The sequence below is a fragment of the Chlorocebus sabaeus genome, chromosome 13 (assembly GCF_047675955.1).
Source record: "Chlorocebus sabaeus isolate Y175 chromosome 13, mChlSab1.0.hap1, whole genome shotgun sequence".
Classification (NCBI taxonomy): domain Eukaryota; kingdom Metazoa; phylum Chordata; class Mammalia; order Primates; family Cercopithecidae; genus Chlorocebus; species Chlorocebus sabaeus.
Genome location: NC_132916.1, coordinates 60977794 through 60999632, shown reverse-complemented (window position 1 = coordinate 60999632; position 21839 = coordinate 60977794). Strand labels below are relative to the sequence as shown.

The 21839-nt window shown below is 36.9% G+C and overlaps 1 protein-coding gene across 21 annotated transcripts in view; it reads left to right on the top strand.

Annotated features, from left to right (window-relative positions):
• MAP7 (microtubule associated protein 7) overlaps nt 1–21839 on the top strand; it is a 211693-nt gene that overhangs the window by 66699 nt on the left and 123155 nt on the right. The window contains exon 1 of one of the 21 annotated variants that reach the window (XM_073022509.1): nt 17972–18288. The exons of 19 other annotated variants lie outside the window; for them this stretch is intronic. In XM_073022509.1, the coding sequence (XP_072878610.1) occupies nt 18267–18288 (22 nt within the window). In that variant the 5' untranslated portion in view covers nt 17972–18266. Of the gene's footprint in view, nt 1–17971; nt 18289–21839 lie in introns of those variants that run through there. One more of the 21 variants, XM_073022515.1, reaches the window with a different exon arrangement.

Here is a 21839-nt window from a genome sequence, read left to right as displayed (position 1 = left end):
ATGGTATTCATTTTATGGGAATGTTGTGTCGAAACAATATCATGTAACTATATCTTTTAAAGACAATCCTGCAATAATAAAACTAACAAACATAATGTAATGACATTTGTAAAGTGTATCCCAGAACTACCCCTAGATTAATAAATATTGAGGAAAAGGAACATCCTCAGTCAAGTAAATTTAGAGACCTTATTGAGTTGTTTGCTTTACTGTAAGATTCCTCAAGACATTTAATATATGTGTTATAATTCTCTAAAAGAAGAGACACAATTCATACCATTTTTCAAATACATTTAATATCAGAACCTTCCATTTTAGAAGAAAGTACCACTCAGAGGACACACTTGGTAAATCCTGTGCTACAGTAGAAGCTTTGGAATAAGTGATTAAGAATATTAATATTATGATTCACAGTTTAAGAATCATTGAATATGGGTCTGGGCACAGTGGCTCATGCCTGTAATCCCAGCACTTTAGGAGGCTGAGGCTGGAGATCACTTGAGGCCAGGAGTTCAAGACCAGGTTGGGAAACGTAGTGAGACCCTTGCTCTACAAATAAAATAAAAATTACCTAGCTGGGTACTCTCCTGTAATCCTAACTGGGAGGCTGAGACAGGAGGATCACTTGAGCCTGGGAGTTTGAGGCTGCCATGAGCTATGATAACACCCCTCCACTCCAACCTGGGTGGCAGAGTAAGGACCTTGTCTAAAAAGAAAAAAAAAAAAAGTCAATATTGTGATTGACAGTTTAAAGAATCATTGAACAAATATCCATATTCAAGTACAGAAAAAACCCTCAATTGATTAAGAAAATTACTTTGCAACCCCAAATTCTGTTGTGCAAGATATTGGTGAAGAAAGCTGAAGAATTCTACTTATTGTCTAAGAGTTTAATAATTTAGGTGGCAAAGAAAGCATTAAATAAATACATCTACATCATACCAGAATGACCATGGGCAAAGAGAAATGAGACTCTTTTCTTCCATTGCAAATGGCCCTCACAACAATAATGATGCTGTTATGCCAGGATCCAACTAAAGAAGCCTTTACTCCATGATTCAAAATTGCTATACTTTACTCTTTAATAAGTGAATGTTTAGTTAGCTTTTATTTTACTTTAGGAGAAAAAGTATGAGAAATATTTCTTTTTGCTTTTGTGTTTAAGAATAGTGCCAGTTTTTAATTGGGCTCAAGCTGCTCAATGTGAGGTCTGTCCTGGCCCTAGAAGGGGAATCCTGGACTCACTTGAGATTGATATATCAGGGCTTCGCTTGAGCCAAGAATAAGAATCTCAAGTCAATTGATGCATGGTCTCATGAAATTGCTCCCAGAAATTCCCCCAGCTCAGCACCCGCTGCTCTAGATAAGAGATTCTATTACCCTTTGCCACACAGAACCAGCAAGTTTCACCTTCAAATTGCTCTTTGCTCAATTTTCATATTTATTTCTGGCCAGCTTTTTTTTTTTTTTTTTTTTTTGAGACAGAATCTCGCTCTGTCGCCCAGGCTGGAGTGCTGTGGCCGGATCTCAGCTCACTGCAGGCTCCGCTCTGGCCAGTTTTAAATTAGACATCTGACAGTTTATTCCATCTGATCAAATCAAATTGATTTTTTTTTCTGTTGAAAAAAGGTTAAAAATATCTGAAGGCAGGCCACTATGTAAAAGAATCCATTTTCATATTTCCTCTGAAGTTTAGAGCAATACAGTTGTAATAGAAATGGAGAAGGGAGTAGGTAAGAAGTTTACTTTCTTTTTGTATCTTTTGCTTTGGAGAAAATGTTAGTGTATTTTTAGAAAAACTTTTTGTTGTTGTTGTTTTGATGTGTTTTACATTCATTTTTTTTCCATTTTAACTAATGTTCCTGTTAGTATGAAGGAGCCAAATGTTGCATTCATTTTTTTGACTATCAATAATAGGGATTCGGTGGCCTTGGTTTAAATATTTTTAAATTTAATTTAATTTTTAAAATACTTTTATATCAGGGGTACATGTGCAGGTTTGTTATATAGGTAAATAATGTGTTGCCAGGGTTTGGTTTATAGATTATTTTGTCACCAGGTAATAAAGCACGGTACCCAACAGGTAGTTTTTTTAGTCCTCACCCCCTCCTGCCCTTCACCCTCAAGAAGGCCCTGGTGTCTGTTGTTCCCTTCTTGGTGTTCATGTGTACTCAATGTGAGTGAGAACATGCATTATTTGGTTTTCTGTTCCTGCGTTAGTTCACTTAGGATAACTGCCTCCATCTTCATCCATGTTGCTGCAGAGGACATGATGCTGTTCTTTTTTATGGCTGCGTAGTATTCCATGGTATATATGTACCACATTTTCTTTATCTTGCCTACCATTGATGGGCATCTAGGTTGATTCCATATCTTTGCTATTATGAATAGTGCTGTGATGAACACGTGCATGTGTCTTTTTTGAGATGGAGCCTCCTTCTGTTACCCAGGCTGAAGTATGGTGGCACGATCTCGGCTCACTGCAACCCCTGCCTCCCAGGTTCAAGTGATTCTTCTGCCTCAGCCTCCTAAGTAGCTGGAATTACAGGCATGTGCCACCACACCCGGCTAATATTTTTGTATTTTTAGTAGAGATGGGGTTTCACCATGTTGTCCAGGCTGGTCTCGAACTGCTGACCTCAGGTGATCTACCCACCTCGGCCTCCCAGAGTGCTGGGATTACAGGCATGAGCCACCACACCCAGCTGTATGTGTCTTTATGGTAGAATGATTTATATTTCTTTGGGTATATACCCAATAATGGGATTGTTGGGTCAAATGATACTGCTATTTCAAGTTCTTTGATAAATCACCAAACTGCTTTCCACTGTGACTAATTTACATTCTCACCAGCAATGTATAAGTGTTGCCTTTTCTCTGCAACCTAACCAGATCTGTTATTTTTTGACGTTTTAATAAGAGCCTTTCTAACTAGTGTGGGGTAGTATCTCATTGCGGTTTTAATTTACATTTCTCTAATGTAAATCTTTTAAAAATTTTTCACATACATAATGTCAGACCTACAGAAAAACTGAAAAGTTGCAAGAATAGTACAAAGAATTCCCATGTACCCTTCACTTGGATTTTTCAAATGTTAATGATTTAAAATGATTTTTGTTGTGGGTCCCTAGTAGCTATATGTATTTATGGGGTATGTGAAATATTTTGATACAGGCATATAATACATAATCACATCAGAGTAAATGGGGTATTCATCACCACAAGCATTTATTCTTTCTTTGTGTTACAAACAGTCCAATTATACTCTTTTGATTATTTTTAAATGTACAATAAATTGTTGACTGTAGTCAACCTGTTATGCTATCAAATACTGGATCTTATTCTAGTTATTTTTTTGTACCGTTAACCATCCCTACTCCCTCCATCCCCATCACTACCCACACTACTTTTCCCAGCTGCTGATAACCATCATTCTACCATTTATCTCTGTGAGTTCAGTTGTTTTAATGTTTAGCTCCCACAAATGAGAACACACAAAGTCTGTCTCTTTGTCCCTGGCTTATTTCACTTAATTTCTTTCATTTCCATCCATGTTGTTGCAAATAGCAAGATCTCATTCTTTTTTATGACTGAATCATTCTCCGTTGTGCATTTATACCACATTTTCTTTATTCATTTGTCTGTTGTTTGACACTGAGGTTGCTTCCAATTCTTGACTGTTGTAACTAGTGCTGTAATAAATATAATAGTGCAGATATCTCTGATACATTTGATTTCCTTTCTTTTGAGTATATACCTAGCAGTGGTATTCCTGGATCATATGGTAGTTCTATTTTCAGGTTTTTATAGAACCTTCATACTATTCTCCATAGTGGTTGTACTAATTAACATTCCCACCAGCATTGTACAAGGGTTTCCTTTTCTCCACATCCTCACCAGCATTTGTTATTGCCTGACTTTTGGATAAAAGCCATTTTAACTGGGGTGAGGGGATATTTCATCGTAGTTTTGATTTGCGTTTCTCTGATAATCAATGATGGTGAGCACCTTTTCATATACCTATTTGACATTTGTATGTATTATTTTGAGAACTGTTTATTTAGACCTTTTGCCCATTTCAAAATCAGATCATTAGTTTCCTATAGAGCTGTTTGAGCTACTTGTATATTCATTATTATTCCCTTGTCAAATGGATAGTTTACAAATATTTTCTTCCACTCTGTGGGTTGTCTCTTCACTTTGTTGATTGTTTCCTTTCCTGTGAAAAGCTTTTTAACATGAAGTGATCCCATTTGTCCATTTTTGCTTTGGTTGCCTGTGCCTGTGGGTATTACTCAAGAAATCTTTGCCCAGACTAATATTCTGCGGAGTTTCCCCAATGTTTTCTTTTAGTAATTTCATAGTTTGAAGTATTAGATGTAAGTATTTAATCCATTTTGATTTGATTTTTGTACATGGCAAGAGATAGAGGTCTAGTTTCATTCTTCTGCATATGTATATCCAGTTTTTCCAGCACCATTTATTGAAGACACTGTCCTTTTGCCAGTTTACGTTCTTGGCACCTTTGTTGAAAATGCATTTGCTGTAGATGTATGGATTTATTATTGGGATATCTATTCTGTTCCATTGTTCTGTGTGTCAGAATAATTTTTATGCCAGTACCATGATATTTTGGTTACTATGACTCTGCAGTATAATTTGAAGTCGAGTAATGTGATTCTTCCAATTTTGTTGTTTTTGCTTAGGATAGCTTTGGCTTTGGGGTCTTTTGTGGTTCCAAATAAATTTTAGGATTGTTTCTATGAAGAATGTCATTGGTATTTTGATAGGGATTGCATTGAATCTGGGTACTATGGACATTCTAACATTTTAACAATATTGATTTTTCACATCTATGAATATCTTTCCAATCTTTCTTGTTTTGTGTGTCCCCTTCAATTTCTTGCATTGGTGTTTCACAGTTTTACTTGAAGATATCTTTCACTTTTTTGATTAAGTGTATTTCTGGGTATTTTTTTTGTAGCTATTGTAAATGGGATTACTTTCTTGATTTTGACTGTTTGCTGTTGGCATATAGAAATGTTACTGATTTTTGTATGTTGATTTTGTATCCTGCAACTTTACTAAATTTGTTTATCAGTTATAATAGTATTTTGGTGATATCTTTAGGCATCTCCAAATATAAGGTCATGTCATCTGCAAACAAAAATAATTTGACTTATTCCCTTTCAATTTGGATGCACTTTATTTCTTTCTCTTGTCTGATTACTGTAGCTAGGATTGCCAGTACTATGTTGAATGACAGTGGTGAAAGTGGACATTCTTGTCTTGTTCCAGATCTTAAAGGAAAGGCTTTCAGTTTTTCCTCATTCAATATGATACTAGCTGTGGATCTGTCTTATATGGCTTTTATTATGTTGAGGTATGTTTCTTCTATTCCCAGTTTTTGAGGATTTTTATCATGAAAGGATGTTGACCTTTATCAAATGCTTTTTCAGCATCACTTGAAATAATTATGTGTTTTTTTATTCCATTTATATGATGTATCACACTGATTTTTTCATATGTTGAACCATCCTTGCATTCCTGGGATAAATCCCACAGGGTCATGATGAATGATCTTTTTAATGTGTTGTTGAATTTGGTTTGCTAGTATTTTGTTGAGGATTTTTGTGTCAATGCTTATCAGGAATCTTGGCCTGTAGCTTGTTTTCTTTTTTTTTTTCCTCTTTCTTCCTTTCTTCATTTCCTTCTTTCTTTTTCTTTTTCTTTTTCTTTTTTTTTTTTTTTTTTTTTTGTTTGTTTGTTTGATTTTGGTATCATGCCTCTTAGAATGACTTTGGAAGTACTCCCTCCTCCACTTTTTTTTTCTGGAATAATTTGAGTAGGATTAGCATTAGTTCTTCTTTAAATATTTAGTAAAATTCAGCAGTGAAGCTATGGAGTCCTTGGCTTTTCTTTGCTGGGAAACTTTTTACTGTTGCTTTGATCTCATTACTTGTTATTGGTCTGTTCAGGTTTTGGATTTCTTCATGGTTCAAGTTTGGTAGGTTTGTGTGTCTAGGAATTTATCCATTTTTCTAGGTATATTATTGGTGTATAGTTGCTCATAGTAGCCTCTAATGATCCTTTGAATTTCTGCAATATTGGTTGTAATGCTTCCTTTTTCATTTTTATTTGGATTATGTCTCTTTTTTTCTTACTTGTTCTGGCAAATGTTTTGTTGATTTTGTTTATCTTTTCAAAAAACCTGTGCTTCATTTTGTTAATCATTTGTATTTTTTTAAATACGTTATGTTTCTGTTTTTGTTTGGTTTGGTTTTTTTGTTTGTTTTTGTTTTTGGTACAGACACGGTCTTGCTGTCTTGGCCAAGCTGGTCTTGAACTCTTGACCTCAATCCATCTTCCCACCTTGGCCTCCCAAAATGGTGGGATTATAGACCTGAGCCAACATGCCTGGCTGCTTTTATTTATTTATGCCCTAATTTCTTTTCTTCTACTAATCTTGTGTTTGGTTTGCTCTTGCTATTCTTGTTCTGTACGATGTCGTTAGGTTACTTGTTTGACGTTTTCAACTTTTTTGATGTAGGCACTTAGTGCTATGAACTTTCCTTTTAGTACTGTTTTTCACTGTATTCCATAGGTTTTGGTATAATGTGTTTGCATTTTCATTTGTTACAAGAAATTTGTTACTTTATTGACCCACTGGTTATTCAAGAGCATATTGTTTAATTTCCATGCATTTGTGTAATTTTCAAAATTCTTCTTGTTGATTTCTAGTTTTATTCTATTGTGATCAGAAAAGGTCCTTGATATTATTTAATTATTTTTGAATTTTAAAATACTTGTTTTGTGGCCTAACATATGTTCTAGCCTTGAGAATGATCCATGTGCTGAGGAGAAGAATGTGTATTCTACAGCTGTTGGATGAAATGTCCTATAAATACCTATTAGATCAATTTGATCTATAGTGCAGATTGAGTGTGATCTTTGTTGATTTTCTGTGTGAATGATCTATCCAGTGCTGAAAGTGTGGTGTTGAAGTTTCCAGCTATTATTGTAATGGTGTCATTCTCTCTCTTTAGCTCTAACATTTGCTTTATATTTCTGAGTGCTCCAGTGTTGGGTGCCTATATATTTGCAGTTGTTATATCCTCTTAATAAATTGACTCCTTTGTCATTAAATAATGACCTTCTTTATCTCTTTTTATAGTTTTTGACTTGAAATCTATTTTTGTCCGATATAAGTTTAGTTACTCCTCTTTTGGGGGTTTCCATTGTCTAATCTATAGACCTTATAAATATCTCATCATTTGTCCCAATAATATATTTTCTAACAAATGAAAATCAAGATTATGTATTGTGCTGTTATGTCTCTTTAATCTTTATCACTTCCTCTGTGTCTGTGTTTGTAGTTCATAATATTACATTTTTGAAACATTCAAGGGCAGTTATTTTGTAGGACGTCTCTCAATTTGGATTTGCCTGATATTTCCTTATGATTAGACTGAGGTAATATATTTTTTGCCTGAATGCCACAGAAGTGATTTTTTGTTCTCCATATATCACATCAAGAGGCACATGTTGATTTGTTCCAGCTTTAACCTCCATCATGTGTTTGAGGTGGTATCTGCTAGGTTTCTCCACTATCAAGTTACCAATTTTTCCTTTTCAATTAGTAAGTATCTTGTGAGGAGTTATTTTGAGACCATATAAATATTCTGTTCTTTCTTATATATCCATCTGTTAATTTTAGCCTTGATGATTCTTGCCTGAATCAATTAGTATTTATATTGGTTGCCAAATAGTGATTTTTAAAAATTAATTTCTTTTACCTTTATTAGTTCACTTTCTACCATAAAGAAGAGGTCTAATTTCTCTCTTGTTTATATCAGTGTAGACTCATGAATATTTATTCTATGGGTTATAAATCTTTTTGCTAATTACATATTTTGATGCTCAAATTGTCTCAGACTTGTATGTATATATACACACACACACACACACTACACATACACAGCTAAAATGTACGCATACACTAACTGGTCTTTGCTTTTAATATAACTCATTCCTTTTCTCTGTTACACAGTAGAAATCCTGGAGCAGGTGTCATAGATTAAGAATTATATGTTCTAGTTCTGCTTATCCATTCACTAGTCATATGAAGTTGAACAAATCTCTTATATCCTCTATTTCAACTTTTTCTATGTAAAAAAAAATTAGGAAATAAATGAAGGTGATCTTAAAGAAACTTTCATTTTTGAAATTCTATTATTTAATGAGTTAAAATGTTTGTAGTTATATTTTTGTAAAGTTTTCAGAGAAAGCACCTTAAAAAGAACTTCAAAGCCACAAAAATCATTAGAATTTAATTCTAGAAGGTACTTTAGAAATTATCTAAACTGTGGCTACTGCAACTAAGAAACTGAATTTTTAATTAGTTTAAATTTAAATAGGCACATGTGGCTGGAGGCTACCCTACTGGACAGCACAGCTGTTGAGAATAAATGACATGCCCCATGTTACATGGGTCCTAGTGTCAAAAGCAAAGCATGATCCCTTTGCATAGTGCGCACTCAAGTAAATTAAACCAGGCTAGGGAGGAGACAAAGGCACTGTGCAGGACACGTTACATTTATTTGATGTGCAGAAAAGACTGGACCATAACAAAGATCACTGGAAAACAGTCCATGCTGAATTGCCCCACAAGCTTTCTGCTCAATGCTATGCTTTCAAAAAAGAATGTACGTGTGGAATTGGTAGTATCTAGGCAGAGAAAGAATACAAGATACAATTTGATGGTTTCATAGAATGTATGTTTCAGCAGAAAATGATGAAACATAAGTACCATCAAGAAGCAGCAGACTGGCCGGGCGCGGTGGCTCACGCCTGTAATCCTAGCGCTGTGGGAGGCCGAGGCGGGCGGATCACGAGGTCAGGAGATCGAGACCATCCTGGCGAACACGGTGAAACCCTGTCTCTACTAAAAATACAAAATAAATTAGCCGGGCGTGGTGGCGGGAGCCTGTAGTCCCAGCTTCTCCTGAGGCTGAGGCAGGAGAATGGCGTGAACCCGGGAGGCGGAGCTTGCAGTGAGCCGAGATCGCGCCACTGCCCTCCAGCCTGGGCGACAGAGCGAGACTCTGTCTCAAAAAAAGAAAAAGGAAACAGCAGATTGCGCTCATAAAGGAAGGGACGTATACCCGCTTCACTGCCACCTGGGCAAGGAGGATCCTGCCCCGAGTAGAGCTGCTGATGATGGCTAAAGGCTGATTTTCATGTTCTCTCTTCTCCTTTGGGAAGATTGTGTATTGAAAACTTCTTTGTCAAAGCATATAAAAATAAAGGATTCCTCCATCCTGAAAAAATAAAAATAAAAATTAACTAAACCAACTTTCTCATATACCTTTCATAACTGATTATAATTTTTGATACTAAAACTCTGGCATATTAACTTTGTAGCAGATTATTTAAATCACAGGAGGTTGAACACGATGTTGTTTAGCAGTATGTTTACTACATTTAAAAGAAAGTTTAAAGATCAACACATCAAGAAGGCTGATCTGCTCTCAGTAGTTAATAGTAAGAGCTCTAATCTGAGAGTTTATATAACTGTTTTCAGTAGAGATGCTTTTGTTAGAGAATCTACAGTACTACTGGCAACATTTATATTAAAATGATAATATATTCTCCAAAAATGCTAATTCTCTTGTATGTTCAATTATATAATTTATGTTTACAACCTTTTTATAAATGCTATACCAAGATTTGTGTTTGCTTTTAATGAGAATATGCAATACATTTAGATAGTAACTCACCTACAGTGTTGGTAAGAGAGTAAACTGGTAAAAACTGTCAGGAAATTATTTTGGGTGCTAGGTATTAAAGCCCTAAAGCTATTCCTACTTTTGACCTACTGATTCCCCTTGCAATCTAATCTGCGTTAAAGCTTTATGTATAAAGTCATAGTAAAAATTGAAATAACTTGAATGTACAGAAGGTGAACATACCTAGTATATTTGGTACATCTATGAAGAGTTTTTATTGACATGGAAAGTAATTATAAAAATTTTAGATTGGCCGGGTATGATGGCTCATGCATGTAATCCCAGACTTTGGGAAACTGAGGCGGGCAGGTTGCTTGAGGTCAGGAGTTCAAGACAAGCCTGGCAACATAGCAAAACCCCATCTCTACCCAAAATACAAAAATTAGCCAAGCATAGTGGTGTGCACCCGCGGTCCCAGCTACTTGGGAGGCTGAGGTGGGAGGATCACTTGAGGCCAGGGGGAGATTGCCGTGAGCTGAGATCGTGCCACTGCACTCCAGCCTGGGTGACAGAACAAGATGCTGTCTCACACACACACACACACACACACACACACACACACGCACACACGTTTTAGACTGACATGCAGCATAGAAGACAATATTTATATAATAAACTATGTAAAATATAGAGAGACAGTATGATTACATCTTTGTCACATTGTCACAGATTTTACCTTTTTGATGCGTCTTCTTTTCTTTCTTGATTCTTTTCCTCACACTTGTTTGGTGCTCAGGCCGCTCTGTTGCAGTAGTACTCAGCCAACTGCCAGGTGTCATCCAATCCATTAATAAGCGCTGTTGGCTCTACCTCCAAAGTATCACAGTTGTCTACTTATGTCCATTTCTGGTCCAAACCACATCTGCTGTCTCCCCAGATTATGACGTCAGTGACTGAACTGGGCTCACTGCTCTACACTCGCCCCTGCCATGTGCAGCCTGACCTCCAGTCAGTCTCTACACAGCAACAAGTCACCTTTTAGACTAATAGGACAGATTTTGGCACTCTTCTCCTTAAAGCCTTTTATCTGCCAAAGGTTTCCCATTGGTGTTAATATAAAATCTTTAATATGAACTACAATTCCCTGCATTTGTTCTTTCTCACCACTTTTTAACCCAGAGTGACTTTCTTTCCACCCTCTTAATATTCATTTTCACTCTAGCCTCAGGGTCTTTGCCCTTACTCATCCCTCTGTCTGAAGCACTCATCTCTTGGCTTTTGGAATTACTGGGTCCTCTTTAACCTGTACTGCTACTTTCTCAGAGAGGCCCTCCCTGACCACCCCCACAAACATCTCCTCCCACCCCCAATATTGTTTTTTTCATAATATTGATCTGATTTATTAACCTGTTCTCTCATATATTATCTGTCTCCATCCAGTGGATGTAAGAGTCTTGAAGAACAGCTCCTGGAACACAGCAGGCATTTGGTAAATGAGAGACACTAGTAAATGAATCACTACCATCAATCAGGATGAAGCAATAAGGGTTCTCTTTGGCAAAATATATCACAATTCTTTTTAAATGTTCCTAACCAAACATTTAGCAATTCCTCTTGAGGAATTTAACCTTCAGACATTGATAAAGTTTGCACAGCTCTATAGGCAGCCTTGCTTTATAACATTGAAAAATTGGAAACAGTGTGATTTTGGGAATCTGCTACATAAGTTAGTGCTTCCCTACAATTCAATATTACCATTAATAAAGGCATTTTAGAAACATACTTTTTACATGGAAGATGTCAGATATCAAACAGATTCTAAAATAGTTTTACATGGAAGATCCCATTTTTATATTATACACATGTACATATTTATACTTTAAAAAAATCTGCAAGAACAGATACTAAAATATTTAAAGCAGTTATGTCTGAACTTTGAGATTGCAGCTTGTTATTATATACCAGTGCCACTGGAATTGACTCATACTGGAAGGTAGGCCATTGCAGTTCAGGGCGTTTCTTGAGCTATACACAGAGCCTTTCAGGGACTAAACAGATGAGTGTGATAACCCTCTCCTCCTGTGGTAATGCTGTTAGTGTTAGCCACAATGTGTTTGTGGCTTCTATAGAGAGAAGACAAGCACTTCTGTTTGGGAGAACTGAGATGTACTTTAGGGAGGGTGAGGGCATGTACCTTGGCTCTTGATGTGTTTGGAAGATTTAACAGAGATGATTGAAGAGACATTTCAGGTGGAAAGAAGAGCCAGCATGAAAGGAGGAAATAGACAAGGAAATCATGAGGCATGTTAAAGGAATAGCAAGTACACACATTCTGTAAAACCATGGGATATCTGGGAATGGGAAATAATTCTTGAAAAGTAGAAGGAAAGACATTGCAGTGACCTTGATTTAGTGGGCACTTGGAAGATATGATTTGAGCAGGGGAATGATGAGCTACTTGAGCTGTTTTTGTTTTGTTTTGTTTTGTTTCTTTTGTTTTTTAAGGGAGACTAATCTGACAAGTTATAGGAATGAGTTGGTAGGCTAAAGCTGGAAGCAAAGTGGTAATGCTGGTTTGAGCCTAGGCTGTCAAGTAGGCTGCATGCAAATTAGGTTATAAGGAAGAATTTCTTCTTTTGGGTATATTAGACTTGACTTTTTTCTTCCCTCTATTCCCCAGTTTCATTGTGGCATTACTGGCTGCTACTCACTAAGGAGAGTGTATTATCTAGGGCTAGTGGTTGGGAACAATGAGTGAAGTTCATAGCCTGGGATATACCGAAAAGGAAACATCAAATTATGTGTGTTTTTTAAAGTCAAAGGTATTTTGTCCAAGAGTTTCTTGTACATACAGATAATGTATTTTTGTTCCCTGTGATGACACAGGTATTTTAGCCCCATATTCTGAAGGCAAATAACTGAAAGATTACATTGGTTTGGTTTAAGGAAATTAACAAATGTCCCTTTTGAAAGTAGGTCAAGTTCCTTATTTTAATTTCTAATCTAACATAGGACTCCAGCTGTCAGGGTCTCCCATTAATCCTCTGTATCAGTGAAATCCTCTCTGAAATACTTTGTAATTAATTTGTAGAAATTAACAGGAAAAGGTAGCGAGTTCAGATAATATTTGACTACAAGTTTCCCATGTGAAAGGGGACAATTAAATCTTTGAGCTGTTGTAAAAAAAAAAAAATGGTTGAGAAATAGTATTTTGGCAGAAATTCTTTCCGTTGAAAGAAACAATTGACTGTTGCTAGAAAGAGTCTAGCGTTTGACTCTTCCCGGGTTTCAGCCCCAATAATCCAGACTGGGCAACCTGATTTTGCTGCAATGTTCCATAGGAACTTTTGCTTCAATCATAAACATTTAAAAGTGGCTTCATTGTAATTATCCCTAAACCAGTATGAGTCTCACAAGTGCCACAGGAAAGCCGGTCATAGCTAGTGATATGCCTGTAGTAAGGGTAGGAAGAAGAGTGGGAAGCCTTGATTACAGGCAGAGTAGAAAAGTATTAATATAGAAAATAAAAGTATCTCTTGTTATAGTTTTGTCTGCTTTTGTGAAGTTTAGATGTTTCTGCAATTTGAGGACTGCGTGCAAGATTCCAGGGAAATGTAAATGCAGATTTTGAGAAACAATCACATGCAGGGTACGTTGGTAACTGAATCAAGTAAATGTCTCCTAAATAAACAGCATGGGTAGCTTTTGTCACTGTCCAAGGTACTATAAATCTTGGGCTTAAAAAAAAACCCCAGCAACTTCCTTTTCCAGCATCTTGAAGAGTGTGTCCTCTAGAGACTCTCTAAAGGAAAAAGAAAAGAGAGTAAGATAACTGTTGAGAAGGAAAGTAAAACCTGAGTGCCAGATTACATTGTAAATGTTGAAAGCAAACGAAAACCCTCCAAAAGCTCCACTTACTACTTTTCAAACACAAAAGCAATGGCAAATAAAGAACTACGATTAAGAAGGGAGTCCAGAGCAAGAGATGTGCTGCAGTAATCCTGGGCTGCCATTGAAATTTGAGACAATTCAGATGTGTTCAAGTAAGACCTCCCGTGATCATAATCAGCTTAGAGCAAATGATACCCTGGGTGAACAGGGTCCTTTAATAACGTATATTATATGTGTGCTTTTAGCTTTTCAATTTTTCAGCAAAAAAAAGCACCATCTTCTTTATAAAATGAATCTCTGCTTTTACTTTTCTATAACCATAAATAAAACATAAGTGAAATCTGTTTCTCAGCATTTGCCTCTTAAAATAACAATAGCCAAGCTCCCTGGCATTTATGTTAGATAAACACAATTCTACCAAACACCAAGAGTTTAAACTGTACCATTTTGATAATGATGATAACGACATTTAGTATGTATGATTCTAGTGTAAAATATGTGAAACTCTGCAAGGAAAAAATTTTTAAATTCTTGTAAATAATGAGAATACACTGTAAGTGCATTTCTTTTTTTTCCCAGAGGAAGTGCTTAGCCTATCCATATGCTTTCAGTTATCTGGTAGAACAACTAGATCTTCATCTTTTCATTTTTACGTTCACTATCACACACACACGAAAACGCACACACATACACCTTCTACTCCTGCCACCTCTGATGTGTTCTAAGGAATACAAAAGAATGCAGGAGGACACAATTCTTTGTGGAATAAAGCTTTGTTGAAAGCAAGCAGAGGAGGGTGGGGAAAATGAGATGTTGGCCAAAGGGTACAAAATCTCAGGCAGGATGACTAAATTCTGGAAACCTAATGTACAGCATGGTGACTATAATTAACAATACTATATTGTATACCTTGAATTTGCTAAGAGAGTAGATCTTGTGTTCTTACCACACACACAAAATGAGAACTATGGGAGGTGATGGAAGTGTTAATTAACTAGATTGTGGTAATTGTTTCATAGTGTATATGTAGAGCACATCATTATGTTGTACACCCTAAATAGATACAATTTTTATTTGCCAATTATACCTCAGGAAAGCTGGGGAGGAGACAATAAGCAGGAATACTACTGCATATCTCATAACCTCATGGAATTCTTGCTGCAACTTCAGAGTTCCTGTTTTACAAAAACCAGTTTCTCTATTAGTAGCCAAAAGTTAAGAGAGAGAAACAGGAAAGAAGAAAGAACAAAAAAGAGCAAGGTGTCAGATTGCAGATTTGATGAGAGAGAATCGGAAAGGATGTGAACAGCCTCCACGTGTTACTAGGGCAAGACAAGGCTTTCTTCAGTTTCAAGGGTAGCAACATAGCCTTAAGAATGGAGGAAAGAGCTGTTGAATCATGAACTTGACTAGAGAGCAGGGTTAGAACGACTCTGAAGAAAGCAAGTAGGCAATGAATTCATGCACAAAAGGGGAGGATGTGGCCCCGCAGAGTTCTCCCTGAACTCCTCTGTAGTCAAGTTTATAATTCACCAACTCCCATATTCAGTAGGTTAGGTGTAATTTTATATTTGTTAGGGATTATTGTGTGATCTTGACTTGAACCAATTTTTATTTCCCCTTGATTTCCATTTCTTTACATTAAATTGTAAGCTATCAGTTTGGGCTTCATCCATCTGCCAGTATCCAGCACTGATGTTGTTTTGCTATATAGTATATTGAAAATGAAACCAGGCCGGGCGCAGTGGCTCATGCCTGTAATCCCAGCACTTTGGGAGGCTAACACAGGAGGATTGCTTGAGCCAGGAGTTCAAGACCAGCCTGGGCAACATGGCAACATGGCAAAACCCCTTCTCTACCAAAAAAAAAAAAAGCTGGGCATGGTGGCATGCCCCTGTGGTCCCAGCTACTCGACAGGCTGAGATGGGAGGATCACTTGAGCCCAGGAGGCAGAGGTTGCAGTGAGCCAAGATCACACCACTGCACTGCAGCCTCGGTGACAGAGTGGGACCTTCAAAGAAAGAGAGAGAGAGAGTGAGTGAGAGAGAGAGAGAGAGACAGGAAAGAGAAAGCAAGCAAGCAAGCAAGAAAGGAGGGAGGGAGGAAGGAAGAAAAGGAAGCCAGGGAGGGAGGGAGGGAAAGAAAGAAAGAAAAGAAAAGAGAATGAAACCAAAAGTGGGGTGATAAGCTGATACCTTAATCTTGAGAAAATACCAAGAATGATTTAGGATCATGCCTGTTTCTACGACAGTGACTGTGCAGTGTACAGTTTAAGATAATGCGTAATTGACAGTACCCACTGCTGCATGCACTGGGACCAAGAAATTGGCTTGAGCCACTTGTCATATACAAAAACCTTTATTCTCTTTTCTCTCTTGTTGGCATTCAGCTGTTTTTCTGGATGAATTCACCACCATTTAGTTTAAAAAAAAAAACCAAACTGTTTTTGCTAAGGGAAGAGTGGTGCACTGTCTCCACACAATGTCCTCTGTCTGTCCCTGCCTTTCTTCTCTCCTTGTGGTACCAGTCATTTCCCATCAGCAGGCAGCACTGGCCTGAATGCCTTTGTTGCTCGGAAGTGAGAAGTCACCTCCTTACTTAGAGGGAGGGTAGATGCTACAGTGGAACATAGTGCAGCCAGTTCCCGACTTAGGAGTTTTCAGCTTTATGATGGTGTGAAAGCCATAGGCATGCAGTACAAAACACACTTTGAGTACCCATACAACAATTCTGTTTTTCACTTTGGGTACAGTGTTAAATAAATTACATGAGATATTCAACACTGTATTATAAAATAAGCTTTGTGTTAGATGGTTTTGCCAACTGTAGCCTAATGTCAGTGTTCTTAGCACATTTAAGGTAGGCTAGGCTAAGCTATGATATTCAGTAGGTTAGGTGTATTAAATGCTTTTTCACTTTACAATATTTTTAACTTATAATGGGCTTATCAGGACATAACCCCATTGTAAGTTGAGCAGCATCTGTATAGGGATTAAGAGTCTCCCACTTAACATCTTCAACAGTTCTTCTGTATCTCAGAGTTTCCTCATCTGTAAAACTGGCATCATAATGGGGTTATTGTGAGAGTAGACCAGTTCATCTGTGCAAAAGCCCTTAGAATAATATCTGACACATAATAGATGATCAATAAGTTTCAGCTGCCACTCACAACAAAGAATTATCCAGTCTAAAATGTCAGTATCAGTACCATAAGAAGGATAAAAAGAAAAAAAAGTCAGTAGTACCAAGGTGGAGAAGCCGTGCACGCGAGGTGTTGCCCGTGTCTATATGGGCTACTTTTGAAAATGGAGTGGGTGGGGAGTGGTGGTCATACCCTCTGATGCTGGGTCCCTGGGGCTGTAGGGGTGGTGCTGGGCTGGATCTGGCACTCCACTGGCTCCTCCTAAGGAGTCTGTAGTTCCAAGGGTATTAACAAGGTTAGTTGCCAAGTCCAGTGCCCGCGTTTCACCCTCACATGTCTTAGAAACCATGAGTGGCCAGTCTCTTTTTTGGGTCAGGTCCAGCTGCTCAAAGGGGCTAGTTCAGAGGGGTTTGGCAGGTTTTATTTTCTTCTAAAAATTGTGTTTTCCTTTTCACATTGGGCCCACTGCTCACCCAAACTCATTAAGTTAATTGGTTTTAATCAAAGTGTTTTGGCCCCCAGGTCACATGTTTTTAAATGCTATGAGGGCAGGGCAAGGATTTAACCTGATCCTTTCTCCTCGGTTCCCATTCTATGACCCTAAACAAAAAGCCCTTTTAAAGATAATCCCAAGTCAAAAGTGTAGTAGACATGTTGAGTTCACAGTTTACAATGTAATATATCACTGACTTAAAAAAAGGTAAACTCTGAGGACCAATATTTAACGTATATAGAAATAACTTCTAAAACTTTAGCATTTAAATTCACTGCTTTTTCCTCTCCCCTGTGAAAGCCTTCAGAATTATTCAGAACTTGCTAAAAGCAAGTCAAGTTTTTGGACGTTCTGAACAGGGCACCTAAACGTCATTCCATACACTTTCTCAGTGACTCCGTGTCTGTTCTCAGCAGTGAAGGGAGAACAGAGGCCACTCTGCCTGACTGATTTTAAATGATCGCCTTTTTCAGATGCTTTTAGTATGGGAACAAAATCAGCCATAACCCTCAGGGTTTTAAATGACATTGTTAATGCATCAGGAAGCCCAAAGACAGAAAGTCTGGAGAAATAGTATGTAATATTTAGATGATTTTGGTAAACAATTAAGTTTTTAGTGTATGTTTAATGTGCATTCTGTTTGGGGTCTCTGAGTTTGAATCCCTGAGACCGAGCTGATGTTTAGCAACCATTTCTTAACCAGGAAAAGCCTCCCCTACTCCCAGCCCATAGCCATTTGAGCTTCACTGGCTTTTTTGAACAGACGCCTTTCCCAGTTTTTACTTGGTTCAGTGAACATGGTTACTGTTTAAAAACAGTGGCTGTCGAGTCGTATGTCTCACCACCCTTTGCTCTCCTCCTGAGCTACCTCACGCTGTGTGAGAGATAATACTTAGCATGATTAAACGGCCCCTTCACTGATATTTGGTCTTTGCCTGGCTGAGAGACGCAAAGCAAGAAGAGGGAGACATGCAGATATGTTGCAGGATATTCAAGAAAGAAGGATTTTAGCATGGAAGGCACTAAACTGGACTGTAAGTTCTTGGGCTCAAAATGTGTCTTGAAAACCTTAGTAAGGACATTCAGTAATCAGGCAATCTTTACATCCATTTTGACAAATTAATACTTGTAACAAGTGGAAGTACAGAGTAGGAAATCTAATAGAACTTTTTTTTTTTTTATCATTGTTTTCATGTCCTTAGAAAAAGGAGTGGGAATTTAATTAAATAAAATGATATTTGCTTTATAAACTATGGATTTATACTTCTGCCTTCACGTCCTAGAGCCGTGTGATAGTTTCCTTGAAAATTAAAGGCAAACCATCATCATTCTCTATTTTCCATATTTCTTTTTTTTTTTTGACAAAAACAAAGTGAGAAGCTGAACAGTAGCAAACTAGACAAACATACACAATTATGCTGCTCTCCAAAAAAAAAAATTTCAGTATATAATTTATTGATGATTTCTTAGCCCTCTTAATATTTATGTCTAGATCAGATCGGGGTTTTTGAAAAAATGGTTGCTTTTCTATTTAGAGAGGTGTATTTGGGGAGTGCTGTTGTTTGCTTATTAAAAAGAAAGATCACATCTTGCCTACTTATTGCTTTTTTTATTTTGTTTTTTTTTTTTTTATCAGAAACATTATTTGTGCTGCCCAGTTATGTTTTCCCTTACCAGAATGCTCTCATTTTCATGTTATGTAAACAGTGAGTCACACATAGGCTTTACAGAGAAAATACAGGCATTGGAACTTTATAAACTACATTTCAGGGAGTAACTTTTATCACTTTATTTTCTTTTCTAGAAGTTTCTTTATGTGGATATTCTATCAAGTTTAATTTTTAGAATAATAAAGCTGCCTTAATCACTTAATTATTTGCCTTTTAAAAACATAAATCTTCATTTTCACAGATAACATTTGCAAATTTGTGTTATAAAAACACACCTCCTACATCTGATGTAGGAGAGATATGTAAGATATATAGTTGCCAGTATCCAGCAACTGTTAGAAGATGGTTTAGTGTGAATAAGTGGTTTGCTTTTGGTCTGGGCAACATATTAGAAATACCTTTGGGGTTGGATCTGAATTTGTCTTTTAGCTGTGACATTTACTAGTTCTGTGATTTCAGACAGGTTATTTATATTCTGTAACTGTGTCAGTATCATTAAACAATGGAATAATCTCAAATGTTCAGGGTTGTATATACATTCAAGAAGAGTAAAAATGCCTTGCCTAGTATTTGATCGGCTAACTGACTTTCCTTTTTTTTTTTTTTTTTTGCCCTTAATGATTCTGTTTTATGGAGACGTATCTTTCTTTGCAGAAAGCATGTTTACATATGTTTTCAAGCATTAGGATAAGACATAGTTGATGCATAAGCACTGAATTTCATTATCATTTGAATGTGATAAAATAGGATTGCTTCTATCAGATGAAATAGAGGTTACTCAGTAAGAAAACTGGATAAATGTCCAATAGAGAAATTTAAAATTGAAGGGAGAATTTTTTAAAAATCTAGATAATTGGTCAAAAACTCATAGATAAGTGGCTTTAAAATACTCAATTTTTGTATGATTGATTTTGGTCCTAGTTTTCCAATTTCCTGCAAAAGTAGAGAACATAGAAGCTGCATGTTTCCATAAATTCAAATTTCAGTGGAGGTGCAGGGGGAGCTGTCCTCTGCACACTTCGCAGCTGTGTGTGTACTCGACATACGGCAGCCCTGCTGCTCATTCATGAAAGTCCACATGGTTGTGGGAGCAGAACCTGTTTTCACCATCAAGCTGCTGTGGAATAATGAACAGTAAGGTACACGTGACCTCCTCTAGACAAAAAAATGCTCTCCGTCATTGTTTGGTCTGACTTCAGCACTTTTCACTACCTGATGCTTTAATGTTTGTCTTTCCTCACACTAGAATATATGCTCACTGGGGGCAGGGAATGTTACCTGTTTTGTTCATTGCTGTATCCCAAGCACCCAGAACAGTGCCTGGCAACCAGTAGGCACTTAATTATCAAATTAATGAATTCATCCCTAGTTTTCAATAGGACAGCAATGTAGGAGAGACCACACCTACTCTCTTTGTTAAAAGACAAACAAAATGACCAAAAAGATACAGTTTTATATAAAATCAGGAGTCTCACTGCAGTGAAACATGCTAATTGTTTTTGTACAGTAGTCCTTCTATCCACGGTTCCAGGATCCCCAGTGCATGTCAGAAATGGTGGATAGTACCAAACCCTATATGTACTATGTCTTTTCCTAGGCATATACACCTATGATAAAGTTTAATTTATAAATTAGGCACAGTAAGAGATTAACAACAATAGCTAATGATAAAATAGAGCAGTTATAACAATATGGTGTAATAGGAGTTACATGAATGTGGTCTCGCTCTCTCTCAAAAATATCTTATTTTACTGTACTCACCAATTTTCAGACTGTGGTTGAGCACAGTTAACAGGAACCTCAGAAAGTGAAACCATGGATAAGTATAACTACTGTCGTTAACAGACCACTACTGGTTCTAACTTTTGGAAGAAGAAAAGAAAGTCAGCATGCAATGTTAATAATATCTTCTGTTATCATAGATAATTCAAACAATGTTTCAAACAGAAAAGAAAAAATCAGGAAGTTTACTTCCTTCTTGAAAGATAGTTAAATTGAATACTCCAGAAAGATAATTTCATGGTGAAATGCCAGGTCACAGACTGAATAACATCTCTCTTTGTCTGAAGCCTGGGTGAGGCCAGCGTTCTGCTCAGCCACCGCGGGAGGGGCAGCCCCTTCCACATACACAATGAAGGTCCTGCGGTATGGCCAACTCAGGCTCCTTTACCAGGAATTTTATGGTTAGCATATTTTTTTAGAAGCTACAAATCTTGTTAAGCAAGGCGCTCGAACACTAGCTGTTCTCAAACTTACATTGCCTCTGTACCTTTACCAAGAAGACAGAATATTGTACTTGAAAGTCAGAAAACTAGATTTCAAAACTCAGCTCCAACACTTCATGTTTGCCTGACCACAGGCAAATCGCATTTAACCTCCCTGAGCCTCAGTCTCCTCCTTTATAAAATGGTTCTAATTTAAGATGATCAAGTAAGTTATGCACGAGAAAAGGATCTGTAACCCATAAAGCAAATTATACAGTGTTACTCAAATATAAACTAAAAACAATGCAAGTTCTTTCCTTAATAAGATTCTAAATTTTGACTTTATATTCTGTATTTGCCAAAAATATCACTAGTTAAGGGTGAAAAAATACCCCAGCAAAACAGTGAAAAGACTAAAGTGCATTTTGAAAAAAAAATTCTTTAGAAAACATTGTAGCCTAGTGATTAGGATAATAGATTTTAAAGTCTATTTGATGTGGATTTTATTCACAATTTAGCCATTTATGTTGACAAATTGCTTCTTTGAGCCTCAGTTTCCGTTTCTGTAGAGTATGGAGAATGTTTCCTAACATGCAGTCTTTATGCATTCTTACTGTGAGCAATAAATTGAATGAGACAAGGTATTTAAACATTTAATACATTCTGAAACACAGTAGATATTCAATAAATGAAAATTGTATTTCTGGTTAG